The following is a 21,143-nucleotide window of genomic DNA, read 5'->3' as shown; positions in this document are numbered from 1 at the left end:
GTAGGGATGTATGAAAAACTCGGTTATTATTGTTACTATTATTATTACTACTACTATAACATAATTATAAGCACTTACGTTCTGGACGCAGTTACTAAATACTGAACCTGAATTGGTTCCTACACAAACATCTCAGTGAAGCAGGTACTAAACCTACCCCCACATCAAGGTGAGGACACCGAGGCACAGAGCAGTTAGGCAGCTTGCCAGGTCCCCGACTTTTTTTTTTTTTTTTTTTTTTTGAGACGGAGTCTGGCTCTGTCACCCAGGCTGGAGTGCAGTGGTGGATCTCGGCTCACTGCAACCTCCGCCTCCTGGGTTCAAGCGATTCTTGTGCCTCGGCCTCCCGAGTAGCTGGGATTACAGGCGCCCGCCACCAAGCCCGGCTAATTTTTGTATTTTTAGTAGAGACGGGGTTTCGCCCCACAGGCCAGGCTGCTCTCGAATTCCTGACCTCAGGTGATCTACCTGCCTTGACCTCCCAAAGTGCTGGGAGCCACCGCGCCCGGCCTGGTCCCCGAGTTAATCTACGGCAGGCCGCGGTTCGAACGCCGCTAGTGTGAGCCGCGGGTCGCGTGGTGCCATCCCAGAGAACCGCTCTCTCCCCAGACACCCCTCGCGTGGCTTCGCGCCCGAGGAAACTTGGATCGCTGGCGCCGCGGGCTACGTTCAGTGGGTGCCAGAGAGACACGTGACCGGCAGCGAGGGCGGGGCCTGCAGTGAGCCCCGCCCCGCCCAGTTAACAGACGGGCGGGCGCTCAGTGAGCTGTGAAGCTGTTGGAGGAGTTGGCGTCTGGGGAGCAAGGGCTATGGCCACCGTGCGGGAGAAGGCTGCTGCGCTGAACCTCTCGGCTCTTCACAACCCTGCGCACAGGCCTCCCGGTAGGTGCCGAGGACTGCCGCCCGGGATGGCGTGGGGCGGGCTGGGGTGCGCGGGCTGGGTCCCGGCGCGGGGTGGGCGGCGTAGGGCGTTCGGCCGCCTGAGCCTGGCAACGGCCGGCTAGGCGAGTCCCGCACAGCTGCGACCACTTGGCCAAAGCCCCCGGCGAGCGGGCGGATCGGGTTCCTCTCTGGCTGGTGGGCTGCAGGCTGCCGACCCCGCCCGCACAACCCAGCTTTTTTCTGTCTACTCAAACTCTCAACTTCACCGCGCATCCGTCTGTGCGCCCGCTAACGTGCCAGGCACGCGCCGTGGAGCCCCGGGATATGCTCCGCGGTGCTACCGGTGACAAGTGTGATATCTGGAATTTGTGTAGTTCTTTGCCCCCCGTCTCAACCACAAACCTTGACTGACTGCACAGTATGGCCAGGGGCCGAGCGCCTCCCTTTCCCACTTTGTTCTCCAGACTGCTAGGAGTCAAGAGTCAGCTTGTCTCCTCAGACTCTTCCTGGGAGGGATGAGAGGTTTATGTGAGTTCTACTGGCAGGAATTTGGCATAAAAGGTATTTATTAACACTCTATGTATAAGCCGTATTTTAGTGAATAGAAGTTTTTGGCTAAAAAAATAGTTACATGAAATTAGGAGAGAAGTTGGCAAATTCTGCCACCGGCTTAATCGTGTCTTTTGGGGGCAGTTGATTTAGGATCCTGGTTTCTTTAAATGTTCAAACACATGAACAGAATCGGATATCACTTCTAAAATGCTGGTTATAGCAGATCTACAACTCAGTTAATAGAGGTGAGTCAGATAACTGTTAAGATATTCAGATAACATTTGGCTTTTTTTTCTTTTGGTTAAGGTACAACTTACCCCCTTTCTGGAGCTCCAGTCTAGGATGTTGTAGGAATTGCTTCCCTTTCTGACAAAAGCCTTTCATTTGTAAAAACAACCAGTGAAACTGTGATTCCTTCCTGTGGGTCAAATGGGTGCTTCTCAGTGGCCCCACTCTTGTGTTTGACTTACTAATGCTCCTTTTAATCTTCAAAATGCTAATGACAGATTATGATAGAGAACCATTTTTCGCTTGTCCTTTTCTAAGAAACTTCATGATATTGACCTTCATGATATTGACCTCTCATGTAAAGGATCCAGATAAGCACAAGTGGCCACATTGAGAATGTCTCCTTGATTTACGTTGTGAAGAGAAGACAAATGCTAAGACATTTGGGAATTTAAAACCAAATGATATTGAGAACAGTCTTGAGAAATCTTTTGGGCACACTTACTCAGTGAAGGAAATTCCCAGATGTCACCTGCTTAAAATAAAAACGTGGTACCCTGTTTTCTCTAATAGCTGAAATACCAATTCTGGAGCTTTGGGCATTTGTAAACAGGTTCTTAGATGGTGTAAGGAAGTATGTATTCAGAAATTAAGTAGATAACTATCAAAGGGAAGAGTTGAAGTGCTGGTTATCAGGAGTCAAAGGAAAAAAACCACTGTCCTCGGCACACCAGCTGCGGTGGACAGAGAGAGACCCGCTGCTCTTCTCACTCGTTTTGCTTGCTACCGCTGGAATCCCGACCTGGTAACATTTGTTAGCCTTTCTTTCACCCTTTAGTTGCCTTATCATAGTCCCAGTGAGCAAGGTAAAGGGAGCACACGGTTCTTGGTTCTTTGCCATTCTTTCTGTGTGTTCTGGCAGGCAGCTTCGTACTTTTGTTTCTCCACCGATTAGTAGCTCTCCCTTACCTTAAAGGGGCTGTAATGACCAGTGACCTGATTTATGTACAAGAAATGAGATCTATATGCCAGTCTTAAGCGAGTACGTCAAAAACACTTGTCTTTTAATATGACAAACAAGAAAGTAGTCTGTTATCCTGTTATCCCTTTATACTGTAACCTAATTCTTTGAGTTTGCCTGGTATCACTTTTCCGGGGAGCTCAAAGTACTTCCCATATGCTGTCTCATTAATCTGTGTGAATTAAAGCAGGGACCAATGTCTGCTTTTGCTGATAATTCTCGTAGATATTTTAAATTTTTTGTGTTGGTAGACACTTCTTTTACCTACCTGCACCCTTTTTTTCAGAGGCAATCACAGTCTTCAGCATGACACCTCTAATGCCAACTAGCAGGAAAATAAACTTTGGACTACCAGAACCAATATCCAGTAAAAGTGTTGTAATGTTGGGATCATAGTACTTTGGCCGGGCGCGGTGGCTCAAGCCTGTAATCCCAGCACTTTGGGAGGCCGAGACGGGTGGATCACGAGGTCAGGAGATCGAGACCATCCTGGTCTACACGGTGAAACCCCATCTCTACTAAAAAATACAAAAATCTAGCCGGGCGAGGTGGCGGGCGCCTGTAGTCCCAGCTACTCGGGAGGGTGAGGCAGGAGAATGGCGTAAACCCGGGAGGCGGAGCTTGCAGTGAGCCGAGATCGCGCCACTGCACTCCAGCCTGGGCGACAGAGCGAGACTCCGTCTCAAAAAAAAAAAAAAAAGAAAAAGAAAAAGAAAAATTTTCCACTCAGTCACAACTGTCCAGTTTTAACACCATAAGCACAATTCTCTTTACATTTATTAATAGTTTCATGAGGTTTTGGTTACTATCCAACAAATGTCCTTTTTCTTTGTTGTCTTGACAATTCTTTGAGTAATATTTTAAAACCTCGTTTGAAAAAATCTGTCTTAAAATTCTCTTAAATCCTACATGGTTTAGGATTTATAGATGTGTTATTTTCTGATGAAAAGTTAAATCTTCTGGTATGTGTCACATTTTGTCTTCTCCTGGTGGCCTTTATGTGGTTGAATACTATTCAGAGCTTGACATCATCCAGGTAGTAGGAGTAAATAAAAGGTAAACTCCTAAGGTTGGGGACTGTGTCCTCTGAGTTCAGAGGAAGGAAGAGGAAGAAAGATACCTCCCTTTTCTTTCTACTTTTAAAATAAACTTAAAATTTTAGAATAGATTCACTAAATAGTATAGTCCATTTGTCATACTTAATGTCATAATTAATGAACCAATATTGATACATATAATTATTAACTGAAGGTTCCACACTTAGATTCCCTTGGTGTTTGCCTAATGTTCTCTTCTAGGATCCCATCCAAGATACTGCATTACATTGAGTTGTCATGCAATGAGTCTTCTAGACTGTGACAGTTTCCTCCTTTTGTTTTTAGTGATATAATTTCTGGGCATTTTGTGAGACACATTAACATATTGTCTCATGATCCTCGCAATGAGTAGAGAAGTGGAGTTAGCTCTGTTTTGCAACAGAAAAGTTAGGCAGTTTGCTCAAGATTGTGTTATTAGTAAATGAGGGACCCAACAATGGAACTCAGGTCCCTGGGACTGCAGAGTCCATACTGGTATAACTCTTTGTAGTCACAGCACCTAGCACTGTGTCTGCTGCGTTAGCACAAGTTTCCATGTCTGAACAGTATTCAGTCAACCCAAGGTTTCTTAACCTTGGCACTACTGATGTTTTCTTTGTTGTGGGGGCTGTCTGTGCATTGTAGGATGTTTAGTAGCATCCCTCTATCCACTAGATACCAGCAATACCCACACTCATTGTGATAATCAAAAATGTCTCCAGACATGTCCTGTGGGGGGTATAATCACCCACTGAGAACCACTGGGTTAACCTTTCTTTAAAAATTTTTTTTTATGAATGGGGTGTAGTGGCTCACACCTGTAATGCCAGCACTTTGGGAGGTCGAGGCAGGTGGATCATTCGAGGCCGAGTTTGAGACCAGCCTGGCCAATGCGACGAAACCCTATTTCTGCTAAAAAAAAAAAAAAAAATCCAAAAATTATCTGGGTGTGGTGGTGCACACCTGTAATCCCAGCTACTTGGGAGGTTGAGGCAGGAGAATTGCTTGAACCCAGGAGGCAGAGGTTGTGGTGAGCCAAGATCACACCACTGCACTCCAGCCTGGATGACAAAGTAATCCTCTGTCTCAAAAAAAAAAAAAAAAAAGGAAAAAAATTAAGTTTTTTTAGTAGTTAGCAATATTAGCAACTAACAAATATTGATAACCAATTGTATTATATTGAGGCAATCTGTAAGGCAATTAAATAATTAAAACCTCTGTAAACTGTTAGGAAATCTGAAAGAAATCGGGCACTAGCTCACCATCTCTTAAAAGTTTTATGGAGAAACATCAGCTGTCCTGGATTCAGTTCCTTTTTTTTTTTTTTTTTAAGTCCAGTCTAAAGACCAAGAATGAAAACAAAATTGTTGTATGTTCATTAAGAGGTAATGTGTTTTAGTAATTCTGTGTGTATGTTTACCTTACACTGAGATCCAATTTTATAATGTGTATATTGATCTACTTCTAAAGATTTAATATAATCTATTAGAAGTGATTATACAATTGTTTTCCCTTTAAATAGGTTTTCACAGTAGGCTGGGGTTGCTGACAAGGTGGATTATGGTTGATGCTGATTATCCCTAATTTTTGGGTAAATGTAATTTCTTGACATTTTTAGGGAATTATTGTAACTTGATTATTTAGTGTGAATTCTTAGAAGCGAGGATGATTATTACTGAAGTTTAACTTTTACTGTTGGTAAATTTTTTTATGGTAGAGTTCAAATACATGTGAAGGGCAGCTTTTGAAAAATAGTTATTGTTTTCAAGCAAGTAAGGATGAGTCTGCTTGAAAAATGAAGGTTAAGTGGCCTAGGTTTAAATAGTGCTTAAGACTATGTGTTGTAGGCTAGATAATTAAATTATTTCTGAACCTCATTAGACAACCTTCCAAAAGGTTTTATATCTGGTGCAGTCACATTTGTCCGAATGCTTCCTTTCTTGCCTATAGATCTGCCATATTTGGTGTTCAGTGTCCTTATCTAAATGGAGGAGATATAGTTTCAGTCTTTACATTCCTATAATCAGTTTATTTAAAGACAGGATCTCACTTTGTCACCCAGGCTGGAGTACAATGGTGCAATCATAGCCCATTGTAATCTTGAACTCCTGGCCTCAAGCAATCTTCCTGCGGTGGCCTTCCAAAGTCCTGGGATCAGAGGCCTGAGCCACTGTGCCTGGTCTGGCAGCTTAGACCTGAAACTAACCTAAAATATTGTGTTCAACTATTTTTCCATAGATGAAGAAACCTACTTACAGAGATTGTCTCTTATCCAGAGTTTTTACAGCTGATCTGTAAACTCTTTGATTCCATTTGTCCCATGATGCTTTTAGAAAATGTTTGACCAGGCTGGGCATGGTGGCTCACACCTGTAATCCCAGCACTTTGGGAGGCTGAGGTGGGTCGATCACGAGGTCAGGAGTTCGAGACCATCCTAGCCGACATGGTGAAACCCTGTCGCTACTAAAAATACAAAAAAAAATTAGCTGGACGTGGTGGTAGGTGCCTGTAATCCTAGCTACTCAGGAGGCTGAGGCAGGAAAATCACTTGAACCAGGGAGTTGGAGGTTGCAGTGAGCCGAGATCGTGCCACTGCACTCCAGCCTGGTGACAGAGTGAGACACCATCTCAAAAGAAAAAGAAAAAAAAGAAAATGCTTGACAAAATGTAAGGAAGCATCAAGATGTAGATAGTGATGGATTTCAAAAGGTTGTTTAGCTCATATGAAAGTGAGGTTTGAGGACAAACTGAACCCTTACTTCTGATTGCAAGATTTTTTTTTTTTTTTTTTTTGAGACGGAGTCTCGCTCTGTCGCCCGGGCTGGAGTGCAGTGGCCGGATCTCAGCTCACTGCAAGCTCCGCCTCCCGGGTTTACGCCATTCTCCTGCCTCAGCCTCCCGAGTAGCTGGGACTACAGGCGCCAGCCACCTCGCCCGGCTAGCTTTTTTTTGTATTTTTTAGTAGAGACAGGGTTTCACCGTGTTAGCCAGGATGGTCTCGAACTCCTGACCTCGTGATCCGCCCGTCTCGGCCTCCCAAAGTGCTGGGATTACAGGCTTGAGCCACCGCGCCCGGCCAGATTGCAAGACTTAAAAAACTTTCATTGTCTATTTCTGGTCTCTTAAATCCTGTTTAGAAATCACAGTAAGTCATCTTACTGGGCCATGATCTGCTATACCAATATTCATTTCAGCTTTTAGATGATGATAAATAAGTTTCAAACCAGTATGTGGGGGATATGTGTTCAACTGGTGAAGTCAGCATTTAAAAAAGCCGGTTATCCTGGTATGAGTTTTGGCACATTTACTTGTCAAGTCCAGGGTACGTTGTGTATGAAAGCATCTGTATGAACATGAGCTAGTTTGGGTCTGTAGGTGGTGGTGCTTGAAGGGAAATTTCCCAGGATGCAATGGTTGGGAATTGATGGTCAGTAAGAACAGAGGGGACCTGTGAGGGCTGTATTGTATCATGCCTGGAGGACTCTGGAAGCCTCTGTGGTTCACAGGTGCCTACTATCCTTCTCTAACCCGTTCTTTAATCTTTTTTTTTTTTTTTTTTTTTTTTGAGACGGAGTCTCGCTCTGTCGCCCAGGCTGGAGTGCAGTGGCCGGATCTCAGCTCACTGCAAGCTCCGCCTCCCGGCTTTACGCCATTCTCTCGCCTCAGTCTCCCGAGTAGCTGGGACTACAGGCGCCCGCCATCTCGCCCGGCTAATTTTTTGTATATTTTAGTAGAGACGGGGTTTCACCGTGTTAGCCAGGATGGTCTCGATCTCCTGACCTCGTGATCCGCCCGTCTCGGCCTCCCAAAGTGCTGGGATTACAGGCTTGAGCCACCGCGCCCGGCCTCTTTAATCTTTTATACAGTGTTATTTAACCTGCAAAACCTCCTGATTTCCCACAAGTTAATATGGAGACATTTATTCTTTACCTCTTAATTCTTCTGTGAAGATTAGCCATTTCTACTCATTGAGGCCAACTACATTGCCCTCTTCAGCTGTCTTATTGATCTGTAATTAATAAGTGACTCAGCCTTATCATTTAGGATTTGTATACTAACCTACTTGTAGCTCAAGTGTTATGACTTATGTGTTTCATCTTTTTATTATAACTAGTCCAAAAGTCTGTCTCATTGGTTCTTAAAAGGCAGTCTGATCGAAGTATGAATCTTGCATGTCTTCCTTTTCCTGTCTTACCCTGTGTACTATGGTAGTATTTATTACAGAATTTATGATATCCTGCCTTATTTTAAGAGTAGTGACTACTGTTTTTAAATAGCTTGATTAAGGGTTCTTAGAGTTTGTTTTATCTCTTGGCTCTCTTAAAACTGTTTCACTTAATCCAAGTTTCCAGCGAAAGGTTAATGCTTAAACGACTTCTCTGGTGGCTGACTTTTCATATATTTATATTTAAGTACTAGGAAAAACTAGTATGTATTTATTAGCTGTGTAACTGAGGGCAGGTTTAACTCACGGAGCCTCAATTTCCTCAAAATAGGATTATTTATAATCATTTTGCAGAGAAGCTTATCAGAATTAAATGCGAGAAGACAGAGCCTGTCATAGTGTAAATACTCAAATGTTAGCTATTAATAATAAAGATTTGAAAAGTTAAGCAGAGATTGCTTATTTAAATCTTACTTATAATCTCTGGTATTTTAGGAAGTTAAGAATATTAGTCGCTCACAATGTTTAGGCATTGTGGCTGGAAACAGTACAACTACTCCTGAGTTCTGGATACCAGGAATGACCTGGACTTACTTTGAGATTCCATCAGATGCCTCATTCTTGTTCTGTTCAACAGACTAAATACTGTACTAAGAGTAAGTCTGATTACAGCTTGGTTTATTTAGTCAGTTCTCGATAATTCAGTTCCTGAAACAGCTCACATTATATTTGGAAGACTGGCAACAATTACTTCCATCTTTGTTTAGTACTGGCTTGTAAAATATCTTCAAATTTAAAATACAATTTTGACAATTAAAAACAATCTTGCTCACTTTGTGAGGCCGAGGCGGGAGGTTCACGAGGTCAGGAGATTGAGACTATCCTGGCTAATACGGTGAAACCCCGTCTCTACTGAAAAAAATACAAAAAATTAGCCAGGCGTGGTGGTGGGCACCTGTAGTCCCAGCTATTCGGAAGGCTGAGGCAGGAGAATGGCGTGAACCCAGGAGGTGGAGCTTGCAGTGAGCCAAGATCACGCCACTGCACTCCAGCCTGGGCGACGAGCAAGTAGGTGGTAAATTACCCATCTACTTTTGGTATTAGAAATATACAAATAAACAATAAAGGGCTGTGTGTTTGTGTATATGCTGTTAATTTTCACTATAAAGATGTTTAGGCCGGGCGCGGTGGCTCAAGCCTGTAATCCCAGCACTTTGGGAGGCCGAGACGGGCGGATCACGAGGTCAGGAGATCGAGACCATCCTGGCTAACACGGTGAAACCCCGTCTCTACTAAAAAATACAAAAAACTAGCCGGGCGAGGTGGCGGGTGCCTATAGTCCCAGCTACTCGGGAGGCTGAGGCAGGAGAATGGCGTAAACCCAGGAGGCGGAGCTTGCAGTGAGCTGAGATCCAGCCACTGCACTCCAGCCTGGGCGACTGAGCGAGACTCCGTCTCAAAAAAAAAAAAAAAAAGATGTTTAAATCGCTAGTAGCTACAGAATTATGCTACGAGTGAAATCAGTGTAGTGGTTCAGTGTACTCCTTGTATTTATTGCAACATAAGGGATGAATTTCAAATGACCCACTTATAATTTTTTTTTTTTTTTTTTTTTTTTTTTGAGACGGAGTCTTGCTCTGCCACCCAGGCTGGAGTGCAGTGGCCGGATCTCAGCTCACTGCAAGCTCCGCCTCCCGGGTTTACGCCATTCTCCTGCCTCAGCCTCCCGAGTAGCTGGGACTACAGGCGCCCGCCTCGTCGCCCGGCTAGTTTTTTGTATTTTTAAGTAGAGACAGGGTTTCACCGTATTAGCCAGGATGGTCTCGATCTCCTGACCTCGTGATCCGCCCGTCTCGGCCTCCCAAAGTGCTGGGATTACAGGCTTGAGCCACCGCGCCCGGCCAGACCCACTTATAATTTATGGCTCTAGTGCACTAAGAGGAGTTGTTTGTTTGTTTGTTTATTAGAGGGAGTCTTCCTTTGTTGTCCAGGCTGAAGTGCAGTGGCACTGTCTCAGCTCACTGCAACCTCTGTCTCCCAGCTTCAAGCAATTCTCTGTCTCAGCCTCCTGAGTAGCTGGAATTACAGGTGCCTGACACCATGCCTGGCCAATTTTTGTATTTTTAGTAGAGAGGACGTTTCACTATCCTCGGCAGGCTGTAAAGGAGTTTTAATAATGTCCTTCAGGAGCTTATCTTATGCTTTCATCATCTTACACATTCTATTTTGCCTAAAAAAGTAGGAAGATAATTTCAAGTAGCAATTTCTTTAATTATAATTTCTTTTCCTTACCATTGTACTCATGCATATGCTTTTCCTTTTTAGAGTATCTTAAAGGAAGTAATAACTTCAACCTCTCCACCAAAATATCGTAAAAATAAAGGAAGTAACATACTTAACATAAATGGGGCTTAAATTAGGACTGCTGAGTTTTCAGAGAATCACTAAAAAGTGTAACACGTTAAAGGGGAGGGAGAGAAGAACTCTTTATGAAAGGAAAAAAGGGAGAGAGCCAGCCAGCCACCAAGTGGGTGATTTGCTACAATCCATTCCATCAGTTTTCTTTTTTTTTTTTTTTTTTTTTTTTTGAGGCGGAGTCTCGCTCTGTCACCCAGGCTCGAGTGCAGTGGCCGGATCTCAGCTCACTGCAAGCTCCGCCTCCCGGGTTCACGCCATTCTCCTGCCTCAGCCTCCCGAGTAGCTGGGACTACAGGCGCCCGCCATCTCGCCCGGCTAGTTTTTTGTATTTTTAGTAGAGACGGGGTTTCACTGTGTTAGCCAGGATGGTCTCGATCTCCTGACCTCGTGATCCGCCCGTCTCGGCCTCCCAAAGTGCTGGGATTACAGGCTTGAGCCACCGCGCCCGGCCTCCATCAGTTTTCAAAAGCCCAAGACCTGATTTCTTTCCTATTGATTTCCAAATATCTGCTAATTACAATGAGGAAAAAGATAGGATATTTTTGAAAGTTTGTTTTTCTCCTTTTGTGTTTGGCAAAAATCTTGCTTTACTTCTGTGCATACTGTCTTTGTAATAGGTCATAAGCTCCTATAGGGTAGGAACCAAATTGTTATTTTACCCTGCATACAAAGTGTTTAACTCATAAGCCTGCATCATAGGAGGCTTTAAAAATATTAGTTTATTCCTGCAATGATTTTGTGTGTGTGTGTGTGTGTGTGTGTGTGTACACAGTCATGCATAGTGTAATGATGGGGATATGTACTGAGAAATGTATTGTCAGGTGATTTCATTGTTGTGCAAACATCATAGAGTGTAGTTCCACAAACCTTGATGGTATAGCCTGCTACACACCTAGGCTATGTGGGATAGCCTGTTGCTCCTAGGCCACAAACATGCAGAGCTGTACTGAATGCTGTAAGCAATTGTAACACAATGATAAGTACTTGTGTATCTAAACATAGAAAAGGTACAGCAAGAGCTAGGAATAGGGATTTTTAAGTTCCATTGTAATTGTATAGGACTACTGTTATATGTGGTCCATTGTTGACAGAAATGTTGTTTTGTGGTGCATGACTGTGTGTGTGTGTGTGTGTGTGTGTATGACTCCTAAGTACTTTAAAGTCATATAAAACATGAGCCAAGTCCCAGTACTACCTCTTTCAATATAATATCTGGAAGTGCTACGTAACCTCTGTGACTCTGTTTTCCATCTCTCAAATGGAAACGATACCTACCTCATAGGTTGCTATTGAAGATTAGATAATTTACATAAGGCATGTAATAGAATTCTTATACATAACTGGTAACTGCCACAAGGTCCTACTTGATGTGTCCTCCTAACTCCCAGTCTCAAATGCCAGCCCCTCTCCCTCCTTGATCTAACTTCCTGTTCTTCTCTCCCTCCCCACACCACCCTGGATGTGCTGACCTCCCTCCTATCCTCCCAGAGCACACTCCCACCTCAGGTATGTGCTCTTTCCCCAGATGTCTGCACAGCTTGCTTCTTGGTTTTACTTGAGTTTCCGCTCAGGTATAACCTTATCACACAGGTCTTTCCTGACATCCCATTTAAAGTAGCATTCCTTATCTTATCCAGCTTTATTTTTCTTCTCAGCACTGATCTAACACATATGGATTGTCTTCCTACAAAGTCTTAAGTTCCTGGGAACAGGGATCTTATTTTGCTTACTGTTGTATCTTAGCATATAGAACAGTATTTGGCATATAATAAGTACCATATTTTTTAATGAATTGCTATTAAAGCAGTATTTCAATAAGCTACCCTCATAGTTGCTCCTTATCAATAACTTTGGAAATTACCACATTTTTGCCTAAGGATTGCTTAGACCTTATTACAAATGAACAAGGTACCAAATCCCAGTTTCTCTATGATTTTTCTCCTAGGTTTCAGTGTAGCTCAGAAGCCATTTGGAGCCACGTATGTATGGAGCAGCATCATAAACACTCTTCAAACACAAGTGGAAGTGAAAAAACGAAGGCACCGTTTAAAACGGCACAACGACTGCTTTGTTGGTTCAGAAGCTGTGGATGTCATTTTTTCTCACCTAATTCAGAATAAGTATTTTGGTGATGTAGATATTCCTCGGGCCAAAGTGGTGAGAGTGTGTCAAGCACTTATGGACTACAAAGTATTTGAAGCAATTCCAACCAAAGTCTTTGGAAAAGACAAAAAACCTACATTTGAAGATAGTAGTTGCAGCCTTTATAGATTCACCACAATACCTAACCAAGACAGTCAGTTAGGCAAAGAGAACAAACTATGTTCACCTTCCAGGTTGGTATACAATATTAGATTATCACGGGGATATTCACAGGATTTTGTCTACCTTTTTATGAGATGCCAACTGGCTTTATGTTACCTTTTTGGCAGTAAATGTGGCTAAAATATGGGTCTGTGGGTAAATTTGATAAAGTGCGATGAAGTTTTGTTAACTTTATTGGGTATCTCCTAGTCATATTTTATATTTAGCAGAAGCAGTCAACAACACTTTGATTTTCCTGCTTCAGGTTATAGTTACAGTGTAAAAAATGTTTTCATACCACTTGGTATGAGAACATAGCGAAGGCAGGCAGAGAGAAACCCAGATTGAGGTGGGAGAGAAGAAGGAATCATTTAAAGGGAAACTGGGGAGACAGAATTGTGGAATCCAGTGATTGAAATGGATGTGGGTGATAATGCATAATAAACTTATAGCTATTTGTCATGAAGTAAGCCAACTTTACCTTTTCCACTTTGTTACCCTCAGCTAAACTGTGCAGTGGTGACACAGAGGTATAATTGAAGCTCTTATAATTCAGATCTGACGAGGCAGGGTCTTACTCTGTCACCCAGACTGGAGTGCAGTGGTGTGATCTCAGCTCACTGCATCGTCTGCCTCTTGGGCTCAAGCAACCCTCCCACCCTGGCCTCCCAGTAGCTGGGACTACAGGCATACACCACCATGCCCAGCTAATTCTTTTTCTTTTCTTTTTCTGTGGAGACAGAATCCCATTATGGTTCGAGACCAGGCTAGTCTGAAACTCCTGGGCTCAAGTGATCCTCCCATCTTGGCCTCCTAAAGTGTTGGAATAATTAGAAGCATAAGCCACTGCGCCTGGCCCATTTTTACATGTTTTAACCCAATCTAAAACATGATAAAATGTACCTCTTTGTGTAGAAAGGAAATATGAGGATAAAGTAAGGCACAGTCAGCACTTTCAGATGCAGGTCCACACACTTTATCTGAAATCTTTGGGACTGGATTTATTTAGGAATTTGGAACTTTGGAGCATTCAGAAAAGTTATGTTGTACATATATATGGTTCAACATCCCTAGAGGCATCTGGAACAGCATCTGGTAATCAAGCATTATGATATTTCTGTGGTAAACAAAAGAATATACTACCGGGAGAAATTAAAGCTATTATAGTCTCGGGACAGGTTTTGTCACTATATGAGCTCTAAATAAACCTTTGATTTTCAAAGCTTTTTGGGTTTTAGAATTGCAGGTAAAGGGCTGTGGATCTGTATTTAGAAATTCTTTGGTAGAGAGAGTAAGCACTCTCTCTACCAAAGAATGCCCCACAAAGAGATAACTGATAAAACCAGTACGCATAATGAAGTTCAGTTATGTGTGATTGCATTATTAAACTGGCGACTAAGATTTTAGTCATTGAATCACTTAAATCTAAGAAAATGTTCAAAGGAGAACAGAATATGCTTGAGAAAGAAGGTGGGTGTTGTTATAATTTATTCTACTCTTAGAATTTGGAGTTGTGTTTTTGCTCTGAAATGCATAACTCTGTAGAAAACTCTTAGCTCTCAAATACTAAAATATTTCTGTGGGCTTAGTAAATGTTCATTTCTGAAATAAATTCATTTTAGGTATGCAGATGCATTATTTAAGTCATCCGATATCAAATCAGCCAGTTTAGAGGACCTGTGGGAAAATCTGAGTTTAAAGCCTGCCAACTCCCCTCATGTAAATATCTCTGCAACCTTGTCTCCACAAGGTAAGCTAAAGATGAAGCAAAGTAAGAAGTAGAAGACTAACTTCAAAGTTATTTAAAATTTTTAGATCTTAACCTTTATTAGATTTTACATATTCAAAGTACAGAGAAAGAGTGCACTATGTATTAAAGCTGTTTATGTTAAATTTTAACAGAAGTCTATTATCTTTAACAAATAGATCAGTGTTAGAACTCTTGAACACTGACTTTTGTCCGATCAGCTGGCAAAGGTTCAGTTCTGAGATGTTTTGCATGCAGATTTGTATTGAAAATATGCTCTCAGATATTTCTTTTCCTAAGATTTTATTAGGCCAAATAAAATTTGAAAACTACATTAAAACATTAACAGAATTCTTCGGTTCTTCCGTGTCTGTGGCAATGGAATATAGTTTAATGACTTTAATTTCCACCTTTCCCCCATTCCAGTCGTGGAAACCCTGAGTGGAATAATCTGCAGCCAATAGTTTCAAACAAGTTTTTAGCTTGAATGAATCATTCTTTCTTCTAAAGTCCTTATTAACATGTTACATGACTTGATCTCTTATCTCTGACAGATTGCTTTTTACAGTACAAAGAATGAAAAGAATTTCTGTTGTCCAAAGCCTATTCTCCTACACTCTAAACAAATCTTGGATTGTTTTACTTTGTTATAAGAAAGCACTTCGTAAGGTTGACTTTTTCTTTCTTTTTGGCCACAAATTTACTAGCTTAGACCTGCTTAGAAAAATATTATGGTGAGCATATAGTAACTGTTAATTGTTACTTTTCACCTTGTCGTTTTTCCTGTGTAGTTATTAATGAAGTGTGGCAAGAAGAAACAATTGGGCGTCTACTACAACTTGTAGATCTTCCACTTCTTGACTCCTTATTGAAACAGCAAGAGGCTACTGTACCTAAAGTTCCTCAATCTAAGAGGCAGTCCGACATGATCAACAGCAGTAACTATCTGGATCGAGGGATTCTCAAGGCTTATAGTGACTCTCAGTATGTGGAAATACATATAATAATTTGAGTGTGTTTGTAGGTAGATTGAGATAATGGTTTTAAGATAATCTGTTCTATTCTTTTTTCTATAGGATTAGATATGCACTGTTAGTTAATATTATCAGTATTTGAGAATGTGAAGAACAAAATGACATTAGTCAAAATTAGAAAAAGATTGGTTTTATTTTTCATATTCATTTTTGTTTCACATGTAACTTGTACATTAAGTGAAAAAAATGATTATGCTTTAGCTTCTTATCTTTGTTAAAATGTAGAGCTGTCTGAACTCTATCAAAGGGACCTGGTAAAAACAGATTTGACAGATTCTTGAGATCCTTTGATCACGTATCTAGAATGTCTGTTACATATGTATTTAGTTAACTAGTTGTATTAAAGAAATACAATAAGGTGGGGTGCGGTGGCCCACGCCTGTAATCCCAGCACTTTGGGAGGCCGAGGTGGTTGAATCACTTGAGGTCAGGAGTTCGAGACCAGCCTGGCCAACATGGTAAAACCCCGACTCTACTAAAAATACAAAAATTAGCCAGGCATGGTGGCACATAATCCCAGCTACTTGGGAGGCTGAGGCAGGAAAATAACTTGAACTTGGGAGGTGAAGGTTGCAGTGAGCCGAGATCATGCTGCTGCATTCCAGCCTGGGTGACACAGTGAGACTCTGTCTCAGAAAAAACAAAACAATGAAAGTAACTCTCTCATTCCGGCCGGGCGCGGTGGCTCAAGCCTGTAATCCCAGCACTTTGGGAGGCCGAGACGGGCGGATCACGAGGTCAGGAGATCGAGACCATCCTGGCTAATACGGTGAAACCCCGTTTCTACTAAAAAATACAAAAAACTAGCCGGGCGACGAGGCGGGCGCCTGTAGTCCCAGCTACTCGGGAGGCTGAGACAGGAGAATGGCGTGAACCCGGGAGGCGGAGCTTGCAGTGAGCTGAGAGCCGGCTACTGCACTCCAGCCTGGGCGGCAGAGCAAGACTCCGTCTCAAAAAAAAAACAAAAAACAAAAAAAAACAATAGATAGATAGATAGATAGATAGATATAAAAAATGGAATATTAAAAGTTTGCTACTTTATTTCTTCAAATTAACATTTTTCTGAAGTTACCCAGCAGGATTTTACTGTAGATGATAATTGATATTTAATTACTTGTTGGTTTGTTTTTTGAGATGAGGTCTCGCTCTGTTGCCCAGGCTGGAGTGCAGTGGCACAATCTTGGCTCACTGCAGCCTCTGCCTTCTGGGTTCAAACAATTCTCCCACCTCAGCCTCCCGAGTGTCTTGGAATGACAGGGGCACACCACCACACCCAGCTAATTTTTGCATTTTTAGTAGAGACGGGATTTCATCATGTTGGCCCAGCTCGTCTCGAACTCCTGACTTCATGTGATCCACCTGGCTCGGCCTCCCAGAGTGCTGGGATTACAGGCGTGAGCCACCGTGCCAGGCCTGATGTGTAATCATTTTGAAACGTTTCTTCCTCTTTTCTGTCCTAGCTAAAGGGAGAGCTAATAGATCATAGACAGAGCTCTGAAGTAAGCAACACTGTGTTGGAGAAATACTGGCCCAGAACTCAGATCTGGGATCTAGTCCTGCCTGAGGCCTGAGCAAGTAACATGGAGTTTCTGGGTCTCCATTGTAAATGTGAAGAGCAAGAGCAGAGTTTGAATTTGTATGCTCTTTTCACCTCTGTATTGTGGTGGAGAGTTTGTCTTCGTGAAAAAGGAAAAAATAAAGGGAAAACATTAAACTGAACTTGTAAATGTGATACATGATCTAGCTATATATTAAAAAGAGCTATACATATCTTTTAAGCTCATGTAGAAATTTATCCTGATGGCATGAAATAGATAGTGAGTTAGGTACCATGTGTATATTTGTTATTCTTTGCCTTTTAAATAATCTTCCCCTCTCCCATATAGGGAAGATGAGTGGCTCTCTGCAGCAATTGACTGTTTGGAATACCTTCCAGACCAGATGGTGGTGGAAATAAGCAGAAGCTTTCCTGAGCAACCAGACCGAACAGACTTAGTGAAAGAACTTCTGTTTGATGCCATTGGCAGATATTACAGTAGTAGGGAACCTCTGTTAAATCATTTATCTGACGTTCATAATGGAATTGCAGAACTCTTAGGTAAGTAAGATCTAATTGGATACTAGCATTTATCTTTTGGAGGAAACAAGAAAAAGTTAGTTCTCAAACTGAACCAAAATAGTACTACTACAAGCTGGGAGTGGATCTGGATTAATTCATGGAAAGTATGTTTGTTCAAAAACTTCTAGGGGTCATTTGGAAAGAGGCTTTAACAAGCTCTAAAGTTATGCAGAAACTTCTGGCTACCCAGGAGCATAATGCTGCTCTCATTCACCGGAAGCTTAAGCATAAAGCAGCAATTCTCTTCTTTTAGAAGAGTTACCAGCACCACCATTACTCCCCGTTCAGTCTCTTCAAAATGGCAGACTCTCTGCTTTGTCTCTCTACCAATGAGCCGCATAATTTGTTGGAAACAAATTGGAGGTTTCAGAAAATTCCCCCTATTTTTCTCAAGTAAAGTTGGATACATGAGTTTTGTACACATGGTATACTCCCAAATGTACTGAATTAATGAAAATCAGAATGGGATTTTATCCACAAAGCTAAGAGTTAGATTTAATGCCCGAAGATATTATATGACAGGGACTTAGGGTGTGTGTTGCCAATTTGAGAACAAGCTGCCTTTATGGTATCCACCATTCATTGTTAATTCCTACTCTTGCTTTTGCTTTTGGAAATAATTTTGAATAAGTGCACTTTTTAACTCAAACTATAACTTGAGTTTTGTTCCCTTTAATATACTCATATTTGGTCAATTAAAAGCAGTTTTTTCTTTTGGCTAAAGTGAATGGGAAGACGGAAATAGCTTTAGAAGCTACCCAGCTCCTTCTAAAGCTTTTAGATTTCCAAAATAGAGAAGAATTTAGAAGACTGCTGTATTTCATGGCTGTTGCAGCAAATCCTTCTGAGTTTAAATTACAGAAAGAAGTAAGTCTTTCGTTTAACTGTTAGTTGTATTTAATATCCTTAATACTTATAGATTAAGTATTAGATTATTCCATCATCAGCATCAAGTATGCTGAAATGGATAATAGCTATTAATATTTGATATTCCCTTTTATATTAAACTTGTCTCTTAAATATATACATTTGGATATATTTGTTTTATTTTTATAGAGTGACAACCGAATGGTTGTGAAAAGGATATTCTCGAAAGCTATTGTTGACAATAAAAATTTATCCAAAGGCAAAACAGATCTTCTGGTACTCTTTTTAATGGATCATCAGAAAGATGTTTTTAAGGTAAAATTGTGAAAGTAGTTAAATTGAGCTTATGTAATAGATTACTAGATTAAAATGCATTTGGATAATGTCCCATGCCCCTTCTTTTTCTTAAGATTCCTGGAACTCTACATAAAATTGTAAGTGTTAAGCTTATGGCCATACAGAACGGAAGAGATCCAAATAGAGATGCAGGTAATCTGAGAAATATTGTTTTCATGATCTTCCAAAGACAAATTTCAGGTGTTTTTTGAAAATGTTTTGCTATAAGTAGTTGGACTTTAATTTCAACCAAATTTAAAACATTCTCCTCAGAGTAATTCAGACTAAGCAACTTGACAAGGGTTAGAAAGTCAGCAGTGCTTACCATCTTCAGTGCATATTACAAAATGGGGAAGAAAAACATAAAGACAAGAATATCTTGATTTTTTTGGTTAAATACGAGGAATTGAGTCATTAACTGAACTTTTTACTTTTAAACTTTAAGGATATATTTACTGCCAGAGAATTGATCAACGTGACTATTCCAACAATACGCAGAAGACAACCAGAGATGAGCTGTTGAATTTACTAAAAACTATTGATGAAGATTCAAAACTTTCTGCCAAAGAGAAGAAAAAATTGCTAGGTCAGTTCTATAAGTGTCACCCAGACATCTTTATTGAGCATTTTGGAGACTGAGTTTTTAATGTCTGTATATAAGTTGTGTATTTTAAGAATAAATTATGTATCCTAAATATCCAATCACATTTGTAATCTTGGAAGCTCTAAATATGAACCTGTACTTAATAAAATTTTTTTTGTATAACTTTGTGTGTCAGAAGCTGAGTATTAATCATATGGTGTATCACTGTTAAGTACTTAAGTGAGTTGATTTATAATTACTGTGCTCAGTGCTTTATAGAACATAATATTTAGATGTTATGACATTGCAGTGTTTGTATAAGAAAGCATTAAACGGTAAAGAAAACGATAATTACATGTTGATAGGAATGGGGTTTGTGTTTTGTTTTGAAAGGTACTCCCTAAAGATGCAAGATAGAAACTTAGACTATGATAAAAAGAATTTGCTAATTACCTTAAGTTGTAGACAAATCAGAAATCAGACTATCCTAATGCTTCAAAAACAAAATTTTTAAAGCTTATTGTGGAAAATTTCAAACATATAAAAGTGGAGAAAATAGAGTAACGAACTCTTGCTTGTACCCATTAACTAATAGTGACAACTGCCAACTCATGGACAGTCTGGTTTAATCTATACCCTGACTCATTCCTCACTCACCCCAGCAAATTTCAGATATCATATTTCAGCTATAAAATGTTAGTGTGTATGACAAAAAGGACATTAAAAAAACAACCATGATACCATTGTCATTCACATAAACCTACAACTCCTTAATATCAGGTTTGCAGTTAGTGTTGAAATCTTATGATGATCTCAAATGATTTTGACAGTTTATTCAAATGGAGATTCAAATGTCCATAAATTGCACCTGGTTGATGTGTTTAAGTTTCTCTTTAAAAATCTGTAAGTTCTGGGCCGGGCGCAGTGGCTTAAGCCTGTAATCCCAGCACGTTGGGAGTCCGAGGCAGGCGAGTCACGAGGTCAGGAGATCGAGACCATCCTGGCTAACATGGTGAAACCCCGTCTCTACTAAAAAAGAAAAATACAAAAAATTAGCCAAGCATGGTGGCGGGCGCCTGTAGTCCCAGCTACCTGGAAACCTGAGACAGGAGAGTGGCATGAACCCGGGAGGCAGAGCTTGTAGTGAGCCGAGATCATGCCACTGCACTCCAGCCTGGGCGATAGAGCGAGACTCTGTTTCAAAAAACAAAAAATCTGTAAATTCTGTAATCCCAGCACTTTGGGAGGCTGAGGCGGGTGGATCACGAGGTCAGGAGATCGAGACCATCCTGGCTAACATGGTGAAACCCTGTCTTTACTAAAAAAAAAAAAATACAAAAAAAATTAGCTGGGTATGGTGGCAGGCACCTGTAGTCCCAGCTACTTGGGAGGCTGAGGCAGGAGAATGTTGTAAACCTGGGAAGCGGAGCTTGCAGTGAGCTGAGATGCAGCACTGCACTCCATCCTGGATGATAGAGTCAGACTCCGTCTCAAAAAAAAAAAAAAAAAAAAACCTGTAAGTTCGGCCACTCGCAGTGGCTCACGCCTGTAATCCTAGCACTTTGGGAGGCTGAGATGGATGGATCACGAGGTCAAGAGATGGAAACCATCCTCGCCAACATGGTGAAAGGCCGTCTCTCCTAAAAATACAAAAATTAGTCGGGCATGGGGGCACGCACCTGTAGTCCCAGCTACTCGGGAGGCTGAGGCAAGAGAATCCCTTGAACCCAGGAGACAGAGGTTGCAGTGAGCCGATATTGCACCACTGCACTCCAGCCTGGTGACAGAGCAAGACTCTGTCTCAAAAAAAA

At 41.3% G+C, this 21,143-nt stretch overlaps 1 protein-coding gene across 1 annotated transcript; it reads left to right on the top strand.

The window, feature by feature from the left end:
• The first annotated feature begins 407 nt into the window (after window positions 1-407).
• Window positions 408-19,515, top strand: DEPDC7 (DEP domain containing 7). The gene is made up of 9 exons (XM_033206087.1): window positions 408-882; window positions 12,288-12,678; window positions 14,269-14,396; window positions 15,185-15,377; window positions 17,314-17,525; window positions 18,271-18,413; window positions 18,603-18,728; window positions 18,824-18,902; window positions 19,195-19,515. The coding sequence occupies exons 1-9, from the start codon at window positions 810-812 to the stop codon at window positions 19,386-19,388; spliced, it is 1,539 nt and encodes a 512-aa protein (XP_033061978.1). The 5' UTR covers window positions 408-809; the 3' UTR covers window positions 19,389-19,515.
• Window positions 19,516-21,143: the final 1,628 nt, after the last annotated feature.

The sequence above is a fragment of the Trachypithecus francoisi genome, unplaced genomic scaffold (genome assembly GCF_009764315.1).
Source record: "Trachypithecus francoisi isolate TF-2019V2 unplaced genomic scaffold, Tfra_2.0 Lachesis_group8, whole genome shotgun sequence".
NCBI classification, from domain to species: Eukaryota; Metazoa; Chordata; class Mammalia; order Primates; family Cercopithecidae; genus Trachypithecus; species Trachypithecus francoisi.
Note: the sequence above shows the minus strand (reverse complement) of the source record. Positions and strands in the feature narration are given on the sequence as shown.